This window comes from Amaranthus tricolor, chromosome 5 (genome assembly GCF_026212465.1).
Source record: "Amaranthus tricolor cultivar Red isolate AtriRed21 chromosome 5, ASM2621246v1, whole genome shotgun sequence".
Classification (NCBI taxonomy): domain Eukaryota; kingdom Viridiplantae; phylum Streptophyta; class Magnoliopsida; order Caryophyllales; family Amaranthaceae; genus Amaranthus; species Amaranthus tricolor.
In genome coordinates, this window is record NC_080051.1 from 25,168,557 (window position 1) to 25,185,928 (window position 17,372).

The window sequence follows — 17,372 nt, forward strand, 5'->3', positions numbered from 1 at the left end:
TTGTGAGTAATTATTTTAAGGCAATTAATTATTTTAACACCATAAGTATACTTTAACTAATTTGACTACAAATGTGAGAATTTAACGGCAAAATTTAAAATCGATCATTTACAATTAAAAGTCAAAATCTAAATAACAAATGTTAACATGTGATAGTTTACAACCCAAAGTAACTACTTTAACTACAAAAATGAGGGTTTAAACAATCAAAATTGACATCATATCAATTTTCTTAAAATGTGTATTTTTTGTTTTGTTTTATTTTTTATAAAATTGAGGCTACAACTATATGATATCACCATCTTACAGAAGAGTATCAGCAAACTATTCCATGCTCCCACAAACATAATGGAAAATAATTACTCAAAATGGCGTTTCGCTATGTTTTAGATCAAGCAAATGAACACCACTCAAAAAAAAAAAAAAAAAAAAAAAAAAAAGAACAAGGTCTTTGTTAATGACTCCATATACATTAATCTTAATAGTTTATGGTACGCATTTTCAACATTGAAGATGGAATCAGAAGAGTTGTGCCATCCATAAGATGACTAAAAAAGCAACTGAGCCTCAAAATACAATTACTTAGCAAACCCGACTCATCGCCATGTCTAGTTAGACTAAAATCTTTAAAACGTGATTTGTTCTGATAAAGGCTGCTTTCTATGATCTATATAACACACTTTGTTGTTGCTTTCTCGCACAAATTGAGCCACACTTGTTAAGCCGATCAATCACAACTGACATCGACTCCTTTTTTCATTAAGAAGTCCTTGGCTTCAACAATGTCCTATAAAATAAAAATAAAAACGTTTAGTTAAATTTACCGTATTAATAACAGGAAATGTGAAAAAAGAAACAGAACACTTGGGAGTGGGAACTTATCAACCATGATAATTTATCAGTATCAGCAAGAAATCATGACAAACGACTGCCAATATTGAAGTGTCCATGAACTACTTAGAAGGACTAATTTGCATAAAAGGATATAACCCATTCACATTTTCTATACATTTTAAGAGGCTAACAAAAAACTTAAGGAAAAACAAAGCAAAACCATAAAAATCTTGAATGAATACTACTGTTATGGAAAATGCAAGAAGGATTTAGCGTGTCTCTGATGATCAATACGAAAGGAAATCTATTAAATACCTTACTATTCTGTAAAAGATACAAAAAAGACTTGCATTCCTTGCGATCGAATTACCAAAATGTTACAGGAAAAGAATAGGGACCCTAAACTTCACTCAAATTTGCAACTTATTTTCCCAACCTAACCGTATCTGAAATGAGGATCATATTGAACTTGCAACCCTCCCTTTTGCAGTTCTTTGTGTCATTCGTCATTGTTGTTATCCAAGTCGTCTTTCTCTCACCTCTTCCTCTTCTAAGCCCCTCAAAGTTAATGGGTCACATTTCTAACAAGTGCATTTTGAATATCTTTGCACAAAACCAAACCAAAGTAAACACCATTCTCCCATTTTATCTTCAAATCTTCAGCTACAAGACCCTTTCTTACGTGTTCTTTTCAAATTATATCCTTTAGGGTGTTGCATCAACTTTAACATATGGATCTCAACTTCCCCCATCCTCTTACAATGATCTCTTCTAAAGGCAAGACTCTTATAGTGTTGGTTTGATGGCAGATACAATGTTCCCTTTAAACTTAATCACCAAGTATATTTTGGTTGAAACTCTCAATTCAAGACACACCACTGAATTAGATACTTAACATTAAGATCAAATCTCCGTTTTGCGAAATGAGTCAAACTACTTGAAAAAATCATTTAAAAGTAATTCCTTTGTACCAAACTTGACATCCCCTGTGCTATAAATCTATGATCTCTATGCCATAACGACATTCTATATGCAGGGTCTTATTTCTACTTGGTTCTAACACGCCTGCCTCCACAACTCTAGCTTAGCATCCCCACGTACATGAACCATATCAGCACTGAGTCGATGCCTCCATTGTCGAGTGACAGATTATTGGCAATCAGTAGTTGCCTATGAAAGAATAGTGCCAAAGATTTAGAAGAGAGCAATGCTAAGACGTCGTTTACGAGCATATTATAAAGACACACAGAAGCAGGTGATGAATGTTCGCCTAAAATCACCGAGTTGACACAATATTCTGACTCAATTTGTCAATTTTGCGCATACAACGGCTAGGCAGGGGAAAGTTTAGTTATCTTAAAAGATTAATTACTATTAAGATAGTAATTACACAATATATTAATTTGTTAGTAGTTTATTGAAGTTATATTCTAATTTTAATCTCATGTACTTATAGTTATGATTAAAGTAGGACTTATAAAACTCATTAGAATTGTGGTTTGCTAGGATAAATCCCCCCAAAGCATGAATAGAAAGGAGATTTGATATTGATATTTTCCAAGAGTTATCTTCAAATCCCCCCAAACTCATTAGATTTGATATTGATATGTAGAGTATGAGAGTTTGCTCATGTGGATCAAGCAAATGAAATTGAAACCTATTGATATTGTATTATTGGAGGAAACTAGAGATGTGGTCAATGCTAAACTAGAGATGTGGATGGAAGCATTATAATCAAAAGATTTAAATATTAACCAAGTGACAGTGTATGATTTGTCGTTTCGTCATAGAGAATTAAAGCACAATGTTGGAAAACTAGATATGAAGAAGATCATTCGATGTGAATTTTTTGAGAACCTTAGCTCAATTTCACACAACGGATATTAAACATAGTATTCAATATGGGTAGCTTAAATGGAGATTTGCAATACGAATTATTATGCTACCTAGATGTGCCATTAAGGGTAAACATAAGACCAACACTACTATATGGGTTAGAAAATTCTGTTTAGGGAGTCTGAAGCATGCAACCTAGCTTGTCAGTGATAACAACGATGTTGTTTCAGTGACCCTTGATAGCAAGCATCGACTGCAACTTCACGTAAATAAGAAGTGCACACAATTTGATGAGCCACTTTTATTATAATCCATTATAACCCGAAACTCGAGAACTATAAATCTTTGGTCCTAATAAAATAATTTTAACCAAATTTGATATGTTAAAATCAAACGCAATCCTATTAAAGAAAATTTATTCAACTAGAATATCAAAGCTCGTACAAAACACCAAACTACATTGTATAAACACTAGGGATTGTTCTCTTCAACTCAAGTAAACTGAGCTAATTAGTGTTGGAGTTATTAGTGTCACACTGAAGGGAATTTATCAAATGAAAGTAAAATTGAATTTTGGCACTAAAAATTTAGAATTGAAAATAATCTAAAATTTGAATTTATATACTTCAAATAAGTTTTGTTCTGCTGTTAAAATTAGTAGCAAGTAAGTCGAAGAAAATAGACCATAAATAAGATTTGATCAAATGAAATAAATATGTATAGAAGTAATAGAAGTAATAGAACCAAAATTGATTAAATAGAATTATATTCCCTCAAATTACAATGGGTTTTATAAACCATAAAAAGGATCCAACTTATACAGTGATTAATTTGAATTTAGTTTTGGGAAGAGTGAGGCACATTATTTGGCTCACATTGGTGCACTTTTATGCAACCTTATTATACTCCCTATTCTCACTATATTCATTTTAGTTTGTTCCTTTAACTTCGCAACATTTCTATTTCGGATAGTGTCTTCACCATTTTGTTTCACTCTTATACACACATCTTATAGTTCTACCAAATATGAATGTAGGAGTAATGGTTTTGAAGGAAAAGCAAAATCCAAAATTTATCAAGTTAAAATCAAAAGGTAGGAGTAAATGAGAAGTGATTTTAAAGGAAAAGAAAAATCCAAATATGAATGTCAACATTAAATTGTTAGGTTTTAGCAAATCTCTAATTCCAATAACCAAAATTGATTTTCTTTGTTACAATTATCCAAAGCTTAGATGTAAGATGTAGATTTCTCTCTTATCAAGGGGTTAGTAAAAAAAGCACCCTCATATCTAGGAATGTTCAAGATCTGAGAACTACAAGGCACAAGCAGGGTGGAACCAGAAACTTCATGTGGAGAGGCCAAAATTATTTCAACAAATTTAAGGGAGCCGAGTTAAATTTAACCTCGGCATTTACAAACTAAAAATATTAAAGAATTCAAAATTAGAGAGGCAGTCCTCTCCCTGTTTCGCCCCTCGGTCAGAAGTCTGCTTTCATATTCTTTCTGCCCCATATAAAAACGTGCCTTTCTGTCTTGTATCAAGCCTCTCCCTCCCGTTTCCATTAACCCCACAAACAGAGCTAGGGAAACAAATTTATATCTCAAGATGGAAGCAAGTAAGCATGACTATTTGAAAAACGAAGACTTACCTCTTGTAGCAACACTGCTGCCTGAGGACAGGTGGGAAAGCGCATCAAACCTATGCCAACCATCAATAGGCCATAGCATCCTAATGATATAATCAAGTAAACAGGCAGCTGGAAAGCAGAAAGTGAGTTCATTTGAGACCAATGCAAAGTGACATAAGAACAACAAGCAAGGACATCGATAGAATATAGCATAGAACATGTAAAATATAAAGATTAGAGATTCACCAGCCAAGTCTGGTTTTGTGGTACTACTGAAGTACGAAGGAGACTAATCCATAACGCAGCAATTGCCACCAGTATAGACAAAATCTTCACAATATGCTTCATTTAAATAAAAAAGAAAGCTTGTGTCCTGACGTTGATAAAGTATAACAACGCAAAGCAAGATGCATCAGATGAAACCAATACAAAAAGTCCCCCAAGGGGAAAGGTTGTAAAATGTCATTACAATATATAACCACCATTTTTTCTTATAGTAATACCAATTATTCAGTGGTCTAACATCCTTGCAATGCACGACATCAAAAAAGAAAATTTCATTATACTAGATTAGCAATGGTTAATTTTTGATTCCTTATGCTAGTTTATGAAATTTGTATATACTGTGTTAATCTTTCTAGTCTATTTATGCTATGTAAGGTCTACTGGCCTAACATTTTTAGGGATCTTACATTCATTTTCTTCTTAGTAATTTCATTTTCTTTGTGCCCTTTACAGCCTCCGAAAACTTCATAGCCCTAATAGGTTTCGGTCATGTCTCTACGCTACAAATCAATTCAATTCAGTCGTAGTCATTTCACTTGAGTTCAACTTTGCTCCATTCAATTGATTTGTTTGTTCTTACTAGCTCTAAATAACAGGCCCTTCATCTCATATTAATATTTCATGCCAACAATGCCAAGAAAAATGGCATATTCTAGTAAGATCTTCTTATTATTCTTCCCTTATGTTTCCAAAGATATAAACAAAAGAAATCACATAAATTCCCATTTGTTGCCAAATACTATCAATCAAAAAGACCAAAACACAATTAAAGTTATGGGTCAAAGTTCGTAAATTGATGAAAATACAAACAAAAAAAAGGAAGATCTAACTCTAATTTGCAAAACCCTAGAAACTCTAGCAATAAAATGAATCGATAGCTGCATTTGAGAGATCGAAGGACTGACCTATTAGATGAATTATAGAAGGATACTGATGAATCAAGCAAAGAAATGTTCTTATAGCTTGTAGGACTATATGATTAAAGTCAAGAATTGTCCTTGTAGATGAATTTGTAGGACTGCAGATGAATCGAGTATGAATCTGCAATGTTTTAGGATTGCAGATGAGTATGAATTTGTTTTTTTAAGAAAAGTTTTATTTATTGAGAGAGAGGATATTACAAAAAGTTTAAATTGCAAAAAACGGAAGAGAAATGTTTGAAGAAAAGCGTTGGAAACTGCTGTAAATTGACAAAAGCAGACAAAAAGAAAATATTTATTTTTATTTGTCGCCAAAATTTTCAATTTCAGCAGATATTTATCCCTTCCTCCTAAAAAAAGGGATTTTATCTTTTTCATCGACGTAAATGCAATAGATATGATTTTTTTGTATTTGTTTTAGGCATAATTTTAATATTTTTTGTCGATTTATGTCTAATAAATTTCTAAATAAAATGAAATAATAATATTTTTTTCTTTGTAAAAAAAACTAGTCGCACAAACATTTGATAAATTTAAGATAATATTAATCAAAAATTCGATAAATTATTTTCTTACAATGACATTAGATATTAATTCAAAAATAGATAAATTTAAGAATTCATTATTATTAAATTTCAACCTTTAGAACATCTGCGAAGTGGGTACTTGAAACTATAACATTCGCTTTTTAACAAAACAAAACATTAAATTTAAGAAAATGTCAAAACTTTGCCTAAAATTAGTTATTTTGATGCTGAATTCACCTTCAATATTGCTTCGATACACACATAATTAGTTGAGAGAGTTCAACTATAAGATAAAAAAGAAGTTACAAATATAACGTTCAGGAGCAAAAAGGTTAAAAAGAATGACGACACAATAAAAAGGCGGTGATATCTAATAATGCCTAGAAAATATGCATCAAATTGATTTACATGGGCCACGGAAGGAAAATGTGTTACTTATTTTTTCCATTTGAATTTGTTAAATTAGCTAATCAAAGTATGAGCTTTTTAGATATTTTATAACAAATTTAAAGAGATCGAGAGAGTAGTGTATACGACTAAATCAGCTAGAGTCTGAATTAACGTTCTGGACTTATATATTAGAGTAAATTCATACCTAAATTCAAGCTTGAGTCTAAAAATTTTAGACTCAAATTCATGTGGAATTAAATAAATCTAAGATCTAAGAATGGTCCTAGATGGTTATTGACCTAAAAGCCTCATCATCATCATCTATTCTATCAATTTAAAGGTATAGATTCTAAGTAGATTCATGGATTGAATCTAAGTCTCCAATAGATCTAAGTGGATCTAAAATTATTTAATCTGTGTAACATTGATATCGGAATGGGATTGAATCCATACCCTAAAATTGTCAAGACTTGGATCTATTTACTTTTTAAAATACACTCTCAAACTCTTACTCATTTGTTTCCTATTAGACCTTAAGGTGGTCAAAGTTAATCTTTATCGGCATATAATTAACTTTTAGTCGTGTCATTTTCGAATCAACCCAACAAGCCAAAGATTCAAATATCATTATATTTGTAGAAACAAAAAGTAAAGACGTGACAAAAAGCTAAACATTTTGCCTAAAAGCCAATAAAAATAGCCAACAATTTTAGCTGGTCAAACAAGCCAACTAAAAAGCCAACACCAATTGCCAAACACCCTCATAATTGGAAAGCTCAATTCAAGGAAGATTTTATGCCAACACTTTAAGACACTGGTACAGAGAGCAGTAAAGTGTGCCCCAGACTGCAGGTGATGCAAAAAAGGCCACAAGTTGTTTTCCACAGCAAAACCAAAATCACAAAGGGAGTTCATATACAACCCCTATCAACATCATCATACTCAATGTATCCGCTCATAGAAAACTATGAGCATGATCTTAGGAGAGAAGGAAGGGAGCAACTCAACCCCTATCAACACTTACACAAAAATTTCACATATTTTCCAACATTAGAGTTCAGCTACAAGTGTAAGTATTGTGTACAAACTACTTTGGTTCTAACATACAATAGAATTTGCTTATAGCTTTAACATATCAAGAAATAAGAGACACAAGTGAAACAAACTCCGATGTCACGCGACCATTAGCATGTGTATTGATGACAAAATGCTCTGGATATTTTCTTACCAACATCAGCAAGCCAAACCAGGGTTTTCCTTTGGACTCTGGACCTGTCCAGTCTTCATTTGTGAGATATCTCCTCACACGGCTGTGATGCCAGACATTACCAAACTGGTCCATTAACTGCAGAAAGGAAGACATCAAAACATCCCTGGTTACAATGAAATCCATAGATGACTAAAAATGTACTGAAAATTAAGATTGAGGTTGACGGTCAACCACCGACACCGTCCACCTGGACAGGTAAATATTGAATAACTATCATCAAGGTGACTTGACTGAAAGAAGTTATAGAAGAGGCACGGATGCAAATAACAAAAGTTCCGTACAACTTTAGGAACCCAACTGCTAGATGTTCAAATGCTGTATTTTATAAACACGGGTTTCATCTTTATTGCACAGCTTCTCAAAGTTGACATACATATGCATAAATATATCAATAATTCTGTACAAAGCTCAAAGTTGACTCAAGACAAAGAGACAGTATTTACGATATGTATTCTTTTTTATCTTCTTATGAAATTATGAATTTGGGTACATGAAAGGTAGAAGAGGTAAACAAAAGAAGGGTAAACAAGGAATAAATAGAAAAGCATTCGAGTATAAGGAATCCTTGCAAAATGTTGAATTGATAACATAAATGACTTATAGAGACTACTACAGAGCTAGAAACCTAAAATTGTCAATATCTTTCACAAAAAAGTATTAGCTGGATTTTGAAGTGACTTCTTAAAGGAAAATTCTACTCCTTCAGCAAAAAGAAAAGCAATCCAAAAGGTCATAACTACACTTGCAATCACACCAATAAATGCTGACAAAAGGAGTTCAAAAAGGTAACAGATGATTACTCATTACACCATTTACAACTGGAAGAAATGCACAATAATGTCAAATTGATGACAGTGTAAGGAACCCCATTAGGAGAGTACGAATGTAAAGATGTGAGTATGTCAACAGGGTCACCAATTTGAGATTGCTGACAGTTAACTCTAACAGCTTGTGAGGATAAGCAATTAGGAAGGAAGGAAAGGGGAAGATAGGAGAGGAAAATGTAATGGGAATTTCTTCCAAGTCTCTCCGTTGGAGAGATTTGTTCCTTGCAAATTATGAAGGATTTGCTCCCTCCGAACTCTTCCCCTCCAATTCCTTCCCCCTCCCCATTAACTAAATGAAGGAAACATCATCCCTTGTTGCGTAAGAGAAAGTAAATAAAATATCTAAATAAAAAAATCAACATATTCTATGTCCTTGAAGTCCTTGTAAACACTCATTAATCAGATATTCCAAATATCATACAGAAACTAACCCGGGAATAAAGTTTCTCCATAGGCATCCATTCACCTGGACCACACAGATCTGAAAGAACGGTAGCCACAGATGATACAACATCTTTCTCCTCCAATTGTGTAAGTTGCTGATTGTCCGCTTCAGGATCAACCCTTGTTCTTCCATTCGATCTCTTTTCTGCAATACATTTATTAAATTTATTAGTTATTAGATAAATAAATGGCTTATATGTAGGCTTTCTACAAATGTGGTCTGATTTCGAGATTGAACTTGTTCCTATCACACTTGTGATATACCAAAGTTCAAGGTTTTGTGAAAGCAAATAAAAGAAAGAAACAGAAGAAGGTAAGATGATTTCGAGCAAGTGATAGCTCCAAAAGGTAATTGTCACTTCTTAGTAATCATGATTATATAATTATATTACACAATATGTTTGTTGCCCCAACAATCTTAACTAGATGCTATTTTGCTAATCAAGTTACATAATACTCCTCCTAGAATCATCACCATATTTCCTGATATGTTTCACAATAGAACTAATTAACCAATCTGTTTCAAGGCTCATGCACCTCCTGTTCCTTTTCCTTAATTGTTGTTGTTCCCTTGTTATTGCATGCCATAATTACCCTAAAATAATTATAACAAAAATGCCAAGGCCTTAATCCCTAACAGTATGGGATCGCTAGATGTACCAAACAATGAAGGTGAAAATTGTCACTAATAAAGAATATACGAGTAGTAATATCTAATACTAATTTACAACTAACAAAATCAATTCCAATGATAATCTATATATGTTTTCCTCCATTCATTATCTCAATTTTTCAAATCTTGTAACTCTTCACAACTATAATCTAAGCCATCTTCAACTTACCTCTTCCTTTTATATGCTCCTCAAAGTAAGTTTCTTCTAAGTGCTACATTTTTCCAAGTATGTCTACTCATCCATCTTAACATACATATCTCATCCACCCCCTATTTTCATACAATAATCTTTTTAACATATAACCATAAGTAGGGTTAATCTGATGGCACTTCGGTAAAAATTGCCCTTTAATGTTAGTGGCACACCTTGATCGTAAGATATTCTTTAGTTACGCACTAAATCTTATTCTTAACGTCCTTGTTTTGAAAGACATGAGGGGACCTAAGGCGATCAGGGTACCTAGAGGCTCAAGACCCAAGTTAAAGCACTTTTGGGTGTGAGGTGTCCCGCATCCAAAAAAAAAAAACTAAATCCCCAAAAAAAATCTTTTAAAAAAGAAATAAAGATGGGGATGAAGAGGAACAAAGAAGACAAGAGAAAGCATACACAATAAAATTAGATAGGTTTCAGAGGCAAAAACCAAAAAATGCTCTTTGGTGTCTTCGCTCTAAGATGCTCGCAACAACTGCCTAGCTTATTAGACCTACCAAGGTTCCCAACCTATCACCCTCCCAAGGCGCATTAGGCGCATAGACCATAGTGCCAAATATCTTCCGCATCGTCTTCTCCTTTTCTCTTTCCTTGATTTTCGCCTTTTCTCTTTCTGTTTTTCCTTGATATTTATTCTTCTATATTTCATTTCTATTTACTTTTAATGTTCACGATGACAAGTGGCAATTGGCATCACAGTGCAAAAACAAGCCATATCACCTACGTTGTGAAGGCTTTCCAAATAATGAACCGATATTCGACGTTATGTTCTTGCGTTGTAAAGGTGTAATAAGATCGGGTTTTAGCCCCTTTCATGGGATATCTAATGCTTTTGGCCGATATCCGACGTTACATTAAGCGCATCAATCTTGTTGTCGTATCACCATATTATTATCGTGACCGTGAGGGTTATCGCATTTTTGCACCAAAAATTGGTATGTGAACACTCTAAAATACTACCTTCACTTTTTCCTTTCTTGATTTTCTTTTCAAGCTTCTATTCTCAGTTTCTTTCCTTCAATCAAATTATATAAAATTTAAGTTTGGTACTCAGTCAATTTACATCATCTAGCTCTTACCCTTTTTAACCATCCTCTTTTACCTACTGGCTACATCATTGAATTGTGGAAGCAACTTTGTACATTGAAATGAGTACAAAACTTTTTACTCAAAGTTTCCCCTTTCAACTTGAGGAATGCTAAAGCTTAGAACTTTATCTATAATTCTTACTGAAGAAGCTTCCAAGTTTGGAACTTAAACTTCATCAATAAATTTGGAATCTTGAAAAATTAATTTTAAATAACATATGTCTTCCTTTTTCCCACGTGTTACAGCCACTACAACTTCCATGGTCTCAAAAACGGCGTATGAATTTATTCGAACAATTCCAGCTTTTAAAACCTCAACAGATATTGCAACTTCTTTTATTCGTATTCCTTCACTTGCCTCTTCAACTATTTGTTGTACCTGCAATTAGTAACTATATTTACACCTCACGTGTTACTTTGATTAATCCTAAATCTGGATTTATCATATGATGTTCTTTGTTTTCCTAACCTTCGAACCGCTTAGCAACCTATTTTATCAACTTCATCCTTACAAGCTTGTACTTGTAATCATCTAGTGTTTTGTTATAAGCGAAAAAATTCAAGACGCTAAAGTCACCTCTAATAACTCCTTCAAAATCACTGATGTCAATATATAAGACTTGACCATCAAAATAAGGCGCTACTAATTCTTTATCCACTTTGTAGCTATCACATAGAGCAGATGAGTAAGGAGCGTGAAGGAGACTTAGAATCCAAATAGGTGTATTATGTGTATGGAGGAGGGACAGGATATTGATCACCTTTTCTTGTACTGCAATTTTGCGCGAGACTTACGAGCTAGGCTTTTTATATTTGGAGGAGAATTATAGATCACTCAGAAAAAAATAAAATGACTTACTTATTACCTTCAATCGTGGTCTAGGATATAAGGGAAACCTTAAGTCTTTATGGAGGTGTGGAAGTTATGCAATCTTATGGTCGATTTGGCTCGAAAGAAACATAAGATCTTTTTGTAATAGATTCCTACCTTTAAATATCATTTAAAACAAGGCGAAATTCACAGCTACTTTGTGGGTTAAGGACTTAAGGCTAATGGTCTTTTCCGAACATTATTCTTTTAACGATTCATACAGAAGTGATTGAAGTATCATGTAATAGGTTGTGTTTGGTATTTGTTGTACTTTTTTGCTCCATTAATATAATTTTCATCTCAAAAAAGCATTATCCTTTCAAAACCTTCTGCTTTAAAACACATTTCAACCCTTTGCTTCATTAAAAAAAGGGTGTTACCACAGAAATAAACTCTTCACTTAATTGTTCCTTCACTGTTGCACCCCATGGCAAACCACCCATTGTATTAACCTACACAAGGCTCCGGAAAACTAGGTCAGCACTCATTGATTGTTACCATAGAAACGCTAAGCAGCATTGGAACTCAAGATCAATGACATAGATTGGTTTTCAAATCAAGCACAACACATAAAGACATGGGCAGTAAATTCATGTGTCTTGGTATATATGACTAACTTAGATTTTTTTGAGGTAACAGGGGTAGTCAAAGTCTGATTATTGTGAAAATTGAGCAATCAACCAGGGGAAAGAACTGTGTAAACAGAGAAACAGAATTGAACAAAAGGCATTGAAGGGTTATTACATCAGCTCTTTTCTATGGGAAAGACTGAAGTCTCAAACAGACAGATTATTCACAATCTACTGTATTCTATGATATTTTTTTTGGCAATTTGCTTTCTATGATTTTACCATTGATTAAAGCTTCACAGCTTCCTCTCAAATTGGATTTACAGTGTGATTAATTAAAAGTAGGCAGTCCATAGCACTCCCATCCTTACCTCCAAATTCTCATTAAAAAACACTGCAAGCGTTAGTGTCTAGGTCTACTCAACTTTCATGATTACAAATCTTTACAAATGGAAACTATTTTCCTCTGAGCATAGTATGTGATAAACCTTATATACCCCAGATATGAGAGATTAAAGAAAATAATGACGCAGGAGGAAGTTTTCAACAGCATATTAGTATCAAACCCAACAGACACGATAAGCTGGGAAAAAGAGCTCAGACCAATGCTAAAGCTTAAGGAGGATCAAGAGGAATTAAGATGCGAAGAGCTTTGAACAAATAATTACAGCTTAAGTAGGATCAAGAGGAATTAAAGGCTGTAAATGTCAATGACTCAAAGAAAACCAACAGCACTGTCATGCTCTGGGAATCAAAATGGTGATGGAATCAAGAACATACATTGACTGATTCATTCAAACAGTTTCCAGTAGTGTTGGACAAAAACATAGCTGCAGCCATCAACTCCAATATACACAAGAGATAACAGTTGTGGCCATATTCGAGATATATGACAAAGGATTTCAAACACATGTCATCCAATTCTGAAGAAAAAAAAAAGATAGAAGAATATTGAACTATATATATATATATATATATATATATATATATATATATATATATATATATATATATATATAACATCATTGCTTACATCTTTTAACAAGCTATATTGTCCATAAAATCTAAAGGACAACTTACGGGAGCAAGAAATACCTGAAGCTGAACACCAATGACCTTTTAAAGTATAGGATACAACTCTACTTATAACTTGAAAGTTGGTATTTTAAAAGGATAAGGGTCATTCTAACGCTCAAGTTAAATCACTTTCACACTCACATTTTCACTTTTCAACAAGCTCACTTCTAGTCCAATCGGTTGGGGTCTTGGGGAGCACAACACTAAGCCTCCAATTACTCTCCCAATCCCCAAAAAAGATAAAGCAAGTTAAGAATTCTTCAAGTAGACCCGTAGTGTAGCGAGAGAGTCCTCCTCTCTACCCGTACATAGAAATTAAGAATCTTACATGTAGAAAAACAAGTTAAATTATATTGTTGTGTACATTATTGTTGGAAATTTCACATGTAAAAATGCTTGAAGAAATCATCATGCGTGAATATAAATGCATTTGAAATTGCTTGATACTTTTTATATGAATTAGATGCATTTAAAAATTATGTTTGATTGTAATAATAAAGAAAATTTCGCAATCATCATTATTTCGCATAGTGTGGTCTAATAATTTCTATTACACTTTTTAACCTAGAGGTTGATGTTTCAAGCCCCATAGGGTTTTTTGAGATTTCCCTTACCTTGCCCTATACTCTCAAGGGACTTCTACATATTTTATCTATTCTTGATAAAGCCCAAATTTTTATTCCTTTAATTTCAGATTAATGTACTATAGTAAAATGACATTGGTAAATCTTGTGCACATTTTATTTATGTAAAGCTTTTGATGATGTTTGTTATCATAAGAGTATGGTTATGCATATCTAACCCTCTCAAACCTTTGAGAACCATTTAATGACATTGAAGTAATTGAATATTGCTATTGAGGCCCAAAAATTAGATTGGTCCATAAGCCATCAAGTCTCACAATTTCCGTATCTTCAAGCATCAAACTAGCCTTGCCCTATATATTTTAGCAAAAGCGTCCCTTGCCAAAGAAGATTTGTAAATTATGAAAAATTCCTCTTTAATTTATCGTCACAGAATTAGAGTGGCACTTACAATATCTTATAACAGAGCACAAACTGCCACATCTAAAGCACATACAGGAAAATTCTGGAGCATGCCAAAGAAACAGTAGATTATGCGAAAACATACACAAGGAAGGACATGGGGAAAAAGAAAGAGATGTATATGAGATTGATGCTATAATGGCACCACCATCAACTAATAGGAGATGAAAAAGATTAGAGCGGATAGAAAAGAGAAAGAGAGAGAGCAGCCAGGCTAAAAAGGTGCTGGAAAATCAGTGACACACACAATGACAAAACGCACAGATGATGAAATGTAAAGGGGGGAAAAGGGTGGTATGCTGAAGGATACGGCACCAATTTATAAAAAAACTTAGGAATGAAGACGAAAGGGTCTTGAATCTCTCAAATACAACCTATAAAAAATTGCATTGTGCAGCCACAGCAAACAACTCTATTACAGACAGGGAACAGCTAAACAAAAAAAGTAATTGAATCAAGCCTTAGATTAATCACAAAACCTGTCTTATGTAGCAACTAAAGAACCAATCCATTCACCATTTTCTCAAAATCTCAACCACTCCTCTGTCTCTCTCGTGCCCTAAAAACAAAGACATCTCCATTGAAATAGACTACTATCCTTCTTCGGATAATCCTGCAAACCTCATACTCAAATGATAATTTATCCAAAATAAAGGCGTCAAAGCCCAATACACCATGTGAAACTTTGTTGCTCTAGAAAGCTCCGGCCAGCTACCCATTTTGCATACCCCTATTCTTACAACAGACAATTTGTACACTTAACAAACATCAAAGCCTAATGAACCATATGAAACTTGGTCTGCCATTGCTCTCGACAGCTACTAATACCCTCCTAGCATACCCAACCATTGCAATAGAATATTTATCCACTTGCTAAGCACCAAAGCTGAATGTACTAATACCCTACCATTGCCTGCCAATGAAACAATGGCCAACCTCAAAACTTCACAAAATCAGATTAACAAGAATCAACTAATCATCCTAGACATCAAAACCCCATTAGGCACCAGTCACTTTAGTAGTCATTGAAGAAATGCCAAATCGCTGTTAATGCAACTAATCACCAAACAGAGCAATCAAAGTAAAATCATACAACATCAAAATCCCAGCATTAGCAATATCATAGATTTCACACATCAAAGCAAAAAAAAAATTAGGAAAAAAAACACCATAAAAATTCAATATTGTATGAAAATTCCTCCCAAAAATCATGTCCTAAAAACCATGATCAATTGCAAATCCAAAAATACATTAAAAAAAAAAAAGAAAGAAAGACATTACTGACCGAGGGTTCCAGAAACCCCACCTTTGCCACCACTACTGCCACCATAACCATAACTATCATGACCACCACCGCTACCATCTCCATACCTTCTATTCTTCTTCTTTGACAAAAAGCCAGTATCATCTCTACCTCCACCATCTTCTTCTTCATACTCCTCTCCTGCCACACCCGCAGGATAAAACTCTTTCACTCTCCCTTTCCTACTCCCTCCACCACTATACCCAGAATTCCTCGCCGGGGCAACCGGAGGAGGAGGAAGCGGAGTATTATACACATGATGACGTGGACCCACAACTCCACCGAGAATATTCCTAACTGGGAGAAGAAAGTAAAACTCCTTATCACCGATTTGAAGGAGATCTTGAGAGTCTAATTTGACCGGAGGATTTCCAGGAAGATGAAGAACGCCTTCAACAAGACATCCATTTTTTCCGAGAACTTCTAGGGCAAAACGACGTCGTTGGAAATCGTAGAAGATTCGGGCATGGTGACGAGAGATGTTCATTCCGCCTCCTAAGGATGCTAAATCGACATCAACGGTGGATTTCTTAGAATTTCTGCCAAGAACTATGGAGTAGGTTTGCATGTAATACTCGAAATCTTCGCCCTGAAGCTTCGCGAATCCGGCTTCTACATCGCTTCCTCCAACAGCGCCACCAGGAACTGAGGCGGTATGCGCCATTGTTGAAGAGAGATGAAAGTTTGAGAGAAGTTGGTTAGGACTTAGGAGGATGGGGATCGATCCCGGTAGCCAGTATCAAATACCAATTGCGAAGAGATTTATCGATTAAACTGATACTTTTACGACCTAGCTGTATGCCTGTAATTATAAAGTGAGCGGGTCTTGTATAAGACTGTTTTGTCCTAATACGGACTTATATAAATAACTCGTTTTTATAATTAATTATTTTAAAATTATAAATTATTATTTTACCGCATAAAATATATATGTGTTAGTCTGATAAAAATAATCTCATTTAAAAATTTGTGTTATAATAATACTCATGACTTTTAAATACTCCAAGTCCTCTAATTTTCATTCCTTTTATGTGTAACATTGGAATTTGAAATATACGCATTCTCAAATGTACATTTTTACGATAGGATCATCTCGGGTGGTTTAATATATATTTTTTTGTCTTAAAGTCATAAATTAAAATTATATGCTAATTACGTAACATCATCTCATAGTGAAACGGTCTCATACAATGTAATTTAAAATAATGCCAAACTAACTCAACTTTTGCCCATTGGCCGGTTGAATTTTAGAAATAGTATTGGGACAAAACTTGTTCAATAGTTTCATACTAATAGATTGGTATCGAATAACCTAAACATCAGGTCACTTGTTGACATATCTACATTTATACATGTGGCGCATCTTTTAATATTTTTTTCTAATTTTATCTTAAGTAACATAATTTTTTTTTCATTTTTTCAGTTTCAATTTTTAATCAAATTTTATCATTTTTAAATAACTTACTCACTATATTTTATCATAAAGTTAGTTTTTGATGCTTTTTGTATTAGTATTTTATTTCTAATAAAAAAAATTAAAAAAATTAACCGATTTGCCTCAGTGCTCTTATA

The 17,372-nt window shown here is 33.7% G+C and overlaps 2 protein-coding genes across 3 annotated transcripts; both read right to left on the bottom strand.

Moving 5' to 3' along the window:
- Positions 1–450: 450 nt before the first annotated feature.
- LOC130813060 (dolichol-phosphate mannose synthase subunit 3) lies at positions 451–5,767 on the bottom strand. Its single transcript, XM_057678766.1, has 4 exons — positions 5,490–5,767; positions 4,546–4,672; positions 4,321–4,428; positions 451–787 (listed from the first exon to the last, which is right to left on the bottom strand). The coding sequence occupies exons 2-4, from the start codon at positions 4,645–4,647 to the stop codon at positions 728–730; spliced, it is 270 nt and encodes an 89-aa protein (XP_057534749.1). The 5' UTR covers positions 4,648–4,672; positions 5,490–5,767; the 3' UTR covers positions 451–727.
- Positions 5,768–7,188: 1,421 nt separating this feature from the next.
- LOC130813063 (FHA domain-containing protein FHA2) lies at positions 7,189–16,600 on the bottom strand. 2 transcript variants are annotated; one of them, XM_057678770.1, is made up of 3 exons: positions 15,804–16,600; positions 8,950–9,107; positions 7,189–7,766 (listed from the first exon to the last, which is right to left on the bottom strand). In XM_057678770.1, exons 1-3 carry the CDS (start codon positions 16,462–16,464, stop codon positions 7,557–7,559), a joined length of 1,029 nt encoding a protein of 342 aa, XP_057534753.1. In that variant the 5' UTR covers positions 16,465–16,600; the 3' UTR covers positions 7,189–7,556. The 2 variants fall into 2 exon arrangements, with proteins under 2 accessions (XP_057534753.1, XP_057534752.1); XM_057678769.1 differs by having other exon boundaries at positions 15,783–16,600.
- Between the last annotated feature and the right edge of the window lie 772 nt (positions 16,601–17,372).

What these genes read in the sequence shown, in the direction of transcription:
- LOC130813060 (XM_057678766.1), bottom strand. Translation starts at nt 4,647, where the DNA reads ATGAAGCATATTGTGAAGATTTTGTCTATACTGGTGGCAATTGCTGCG. An exon ending in CACAAAACCAGACTTGGCTG is followed by an intron (nt 4,429 to 4,545) that starts GTGAATCTCTAA and finishes TCTGCTTTCCAG; the next exon opens with CTGCCTGTTTACTTGATTAT. An exon ending in CAGCAGTGTTGCTACAAGAG is followed by an intron (nt 788 to 4,320) that starts GTAAGTCTTCGT and finishes TTTATTTTATAG; the next exon opens with GACATTGTTGAAGCCAAGGA.
- LOC130813063 (XM_057678769.1), bottom strand. Translation starts at nt 16,464, where the DNA reads ATGGCGCATACCGCCTCAGTTCCTGGTGGCGCTGTTGGAGGAAGCGAT. An exon ending in TGGGGTTTCTGGAACCCTCG is followed by an intron (nt 9,108 to 15,782) that starts GTCAGTAATGTC and finishes AATGTATTGCAG; the next exon opens with AAAAGAGATCGAATGGAAGA. An exon ending in TGGAGAAACTTTATTCCCGG is followed by an intron (nt 7,767 to 8,949) that starts GTTAGTTTCTGT and finishes TCCTTTCTGCAG; the next exon opens with TTAATGGACCAGTTTGGTAA.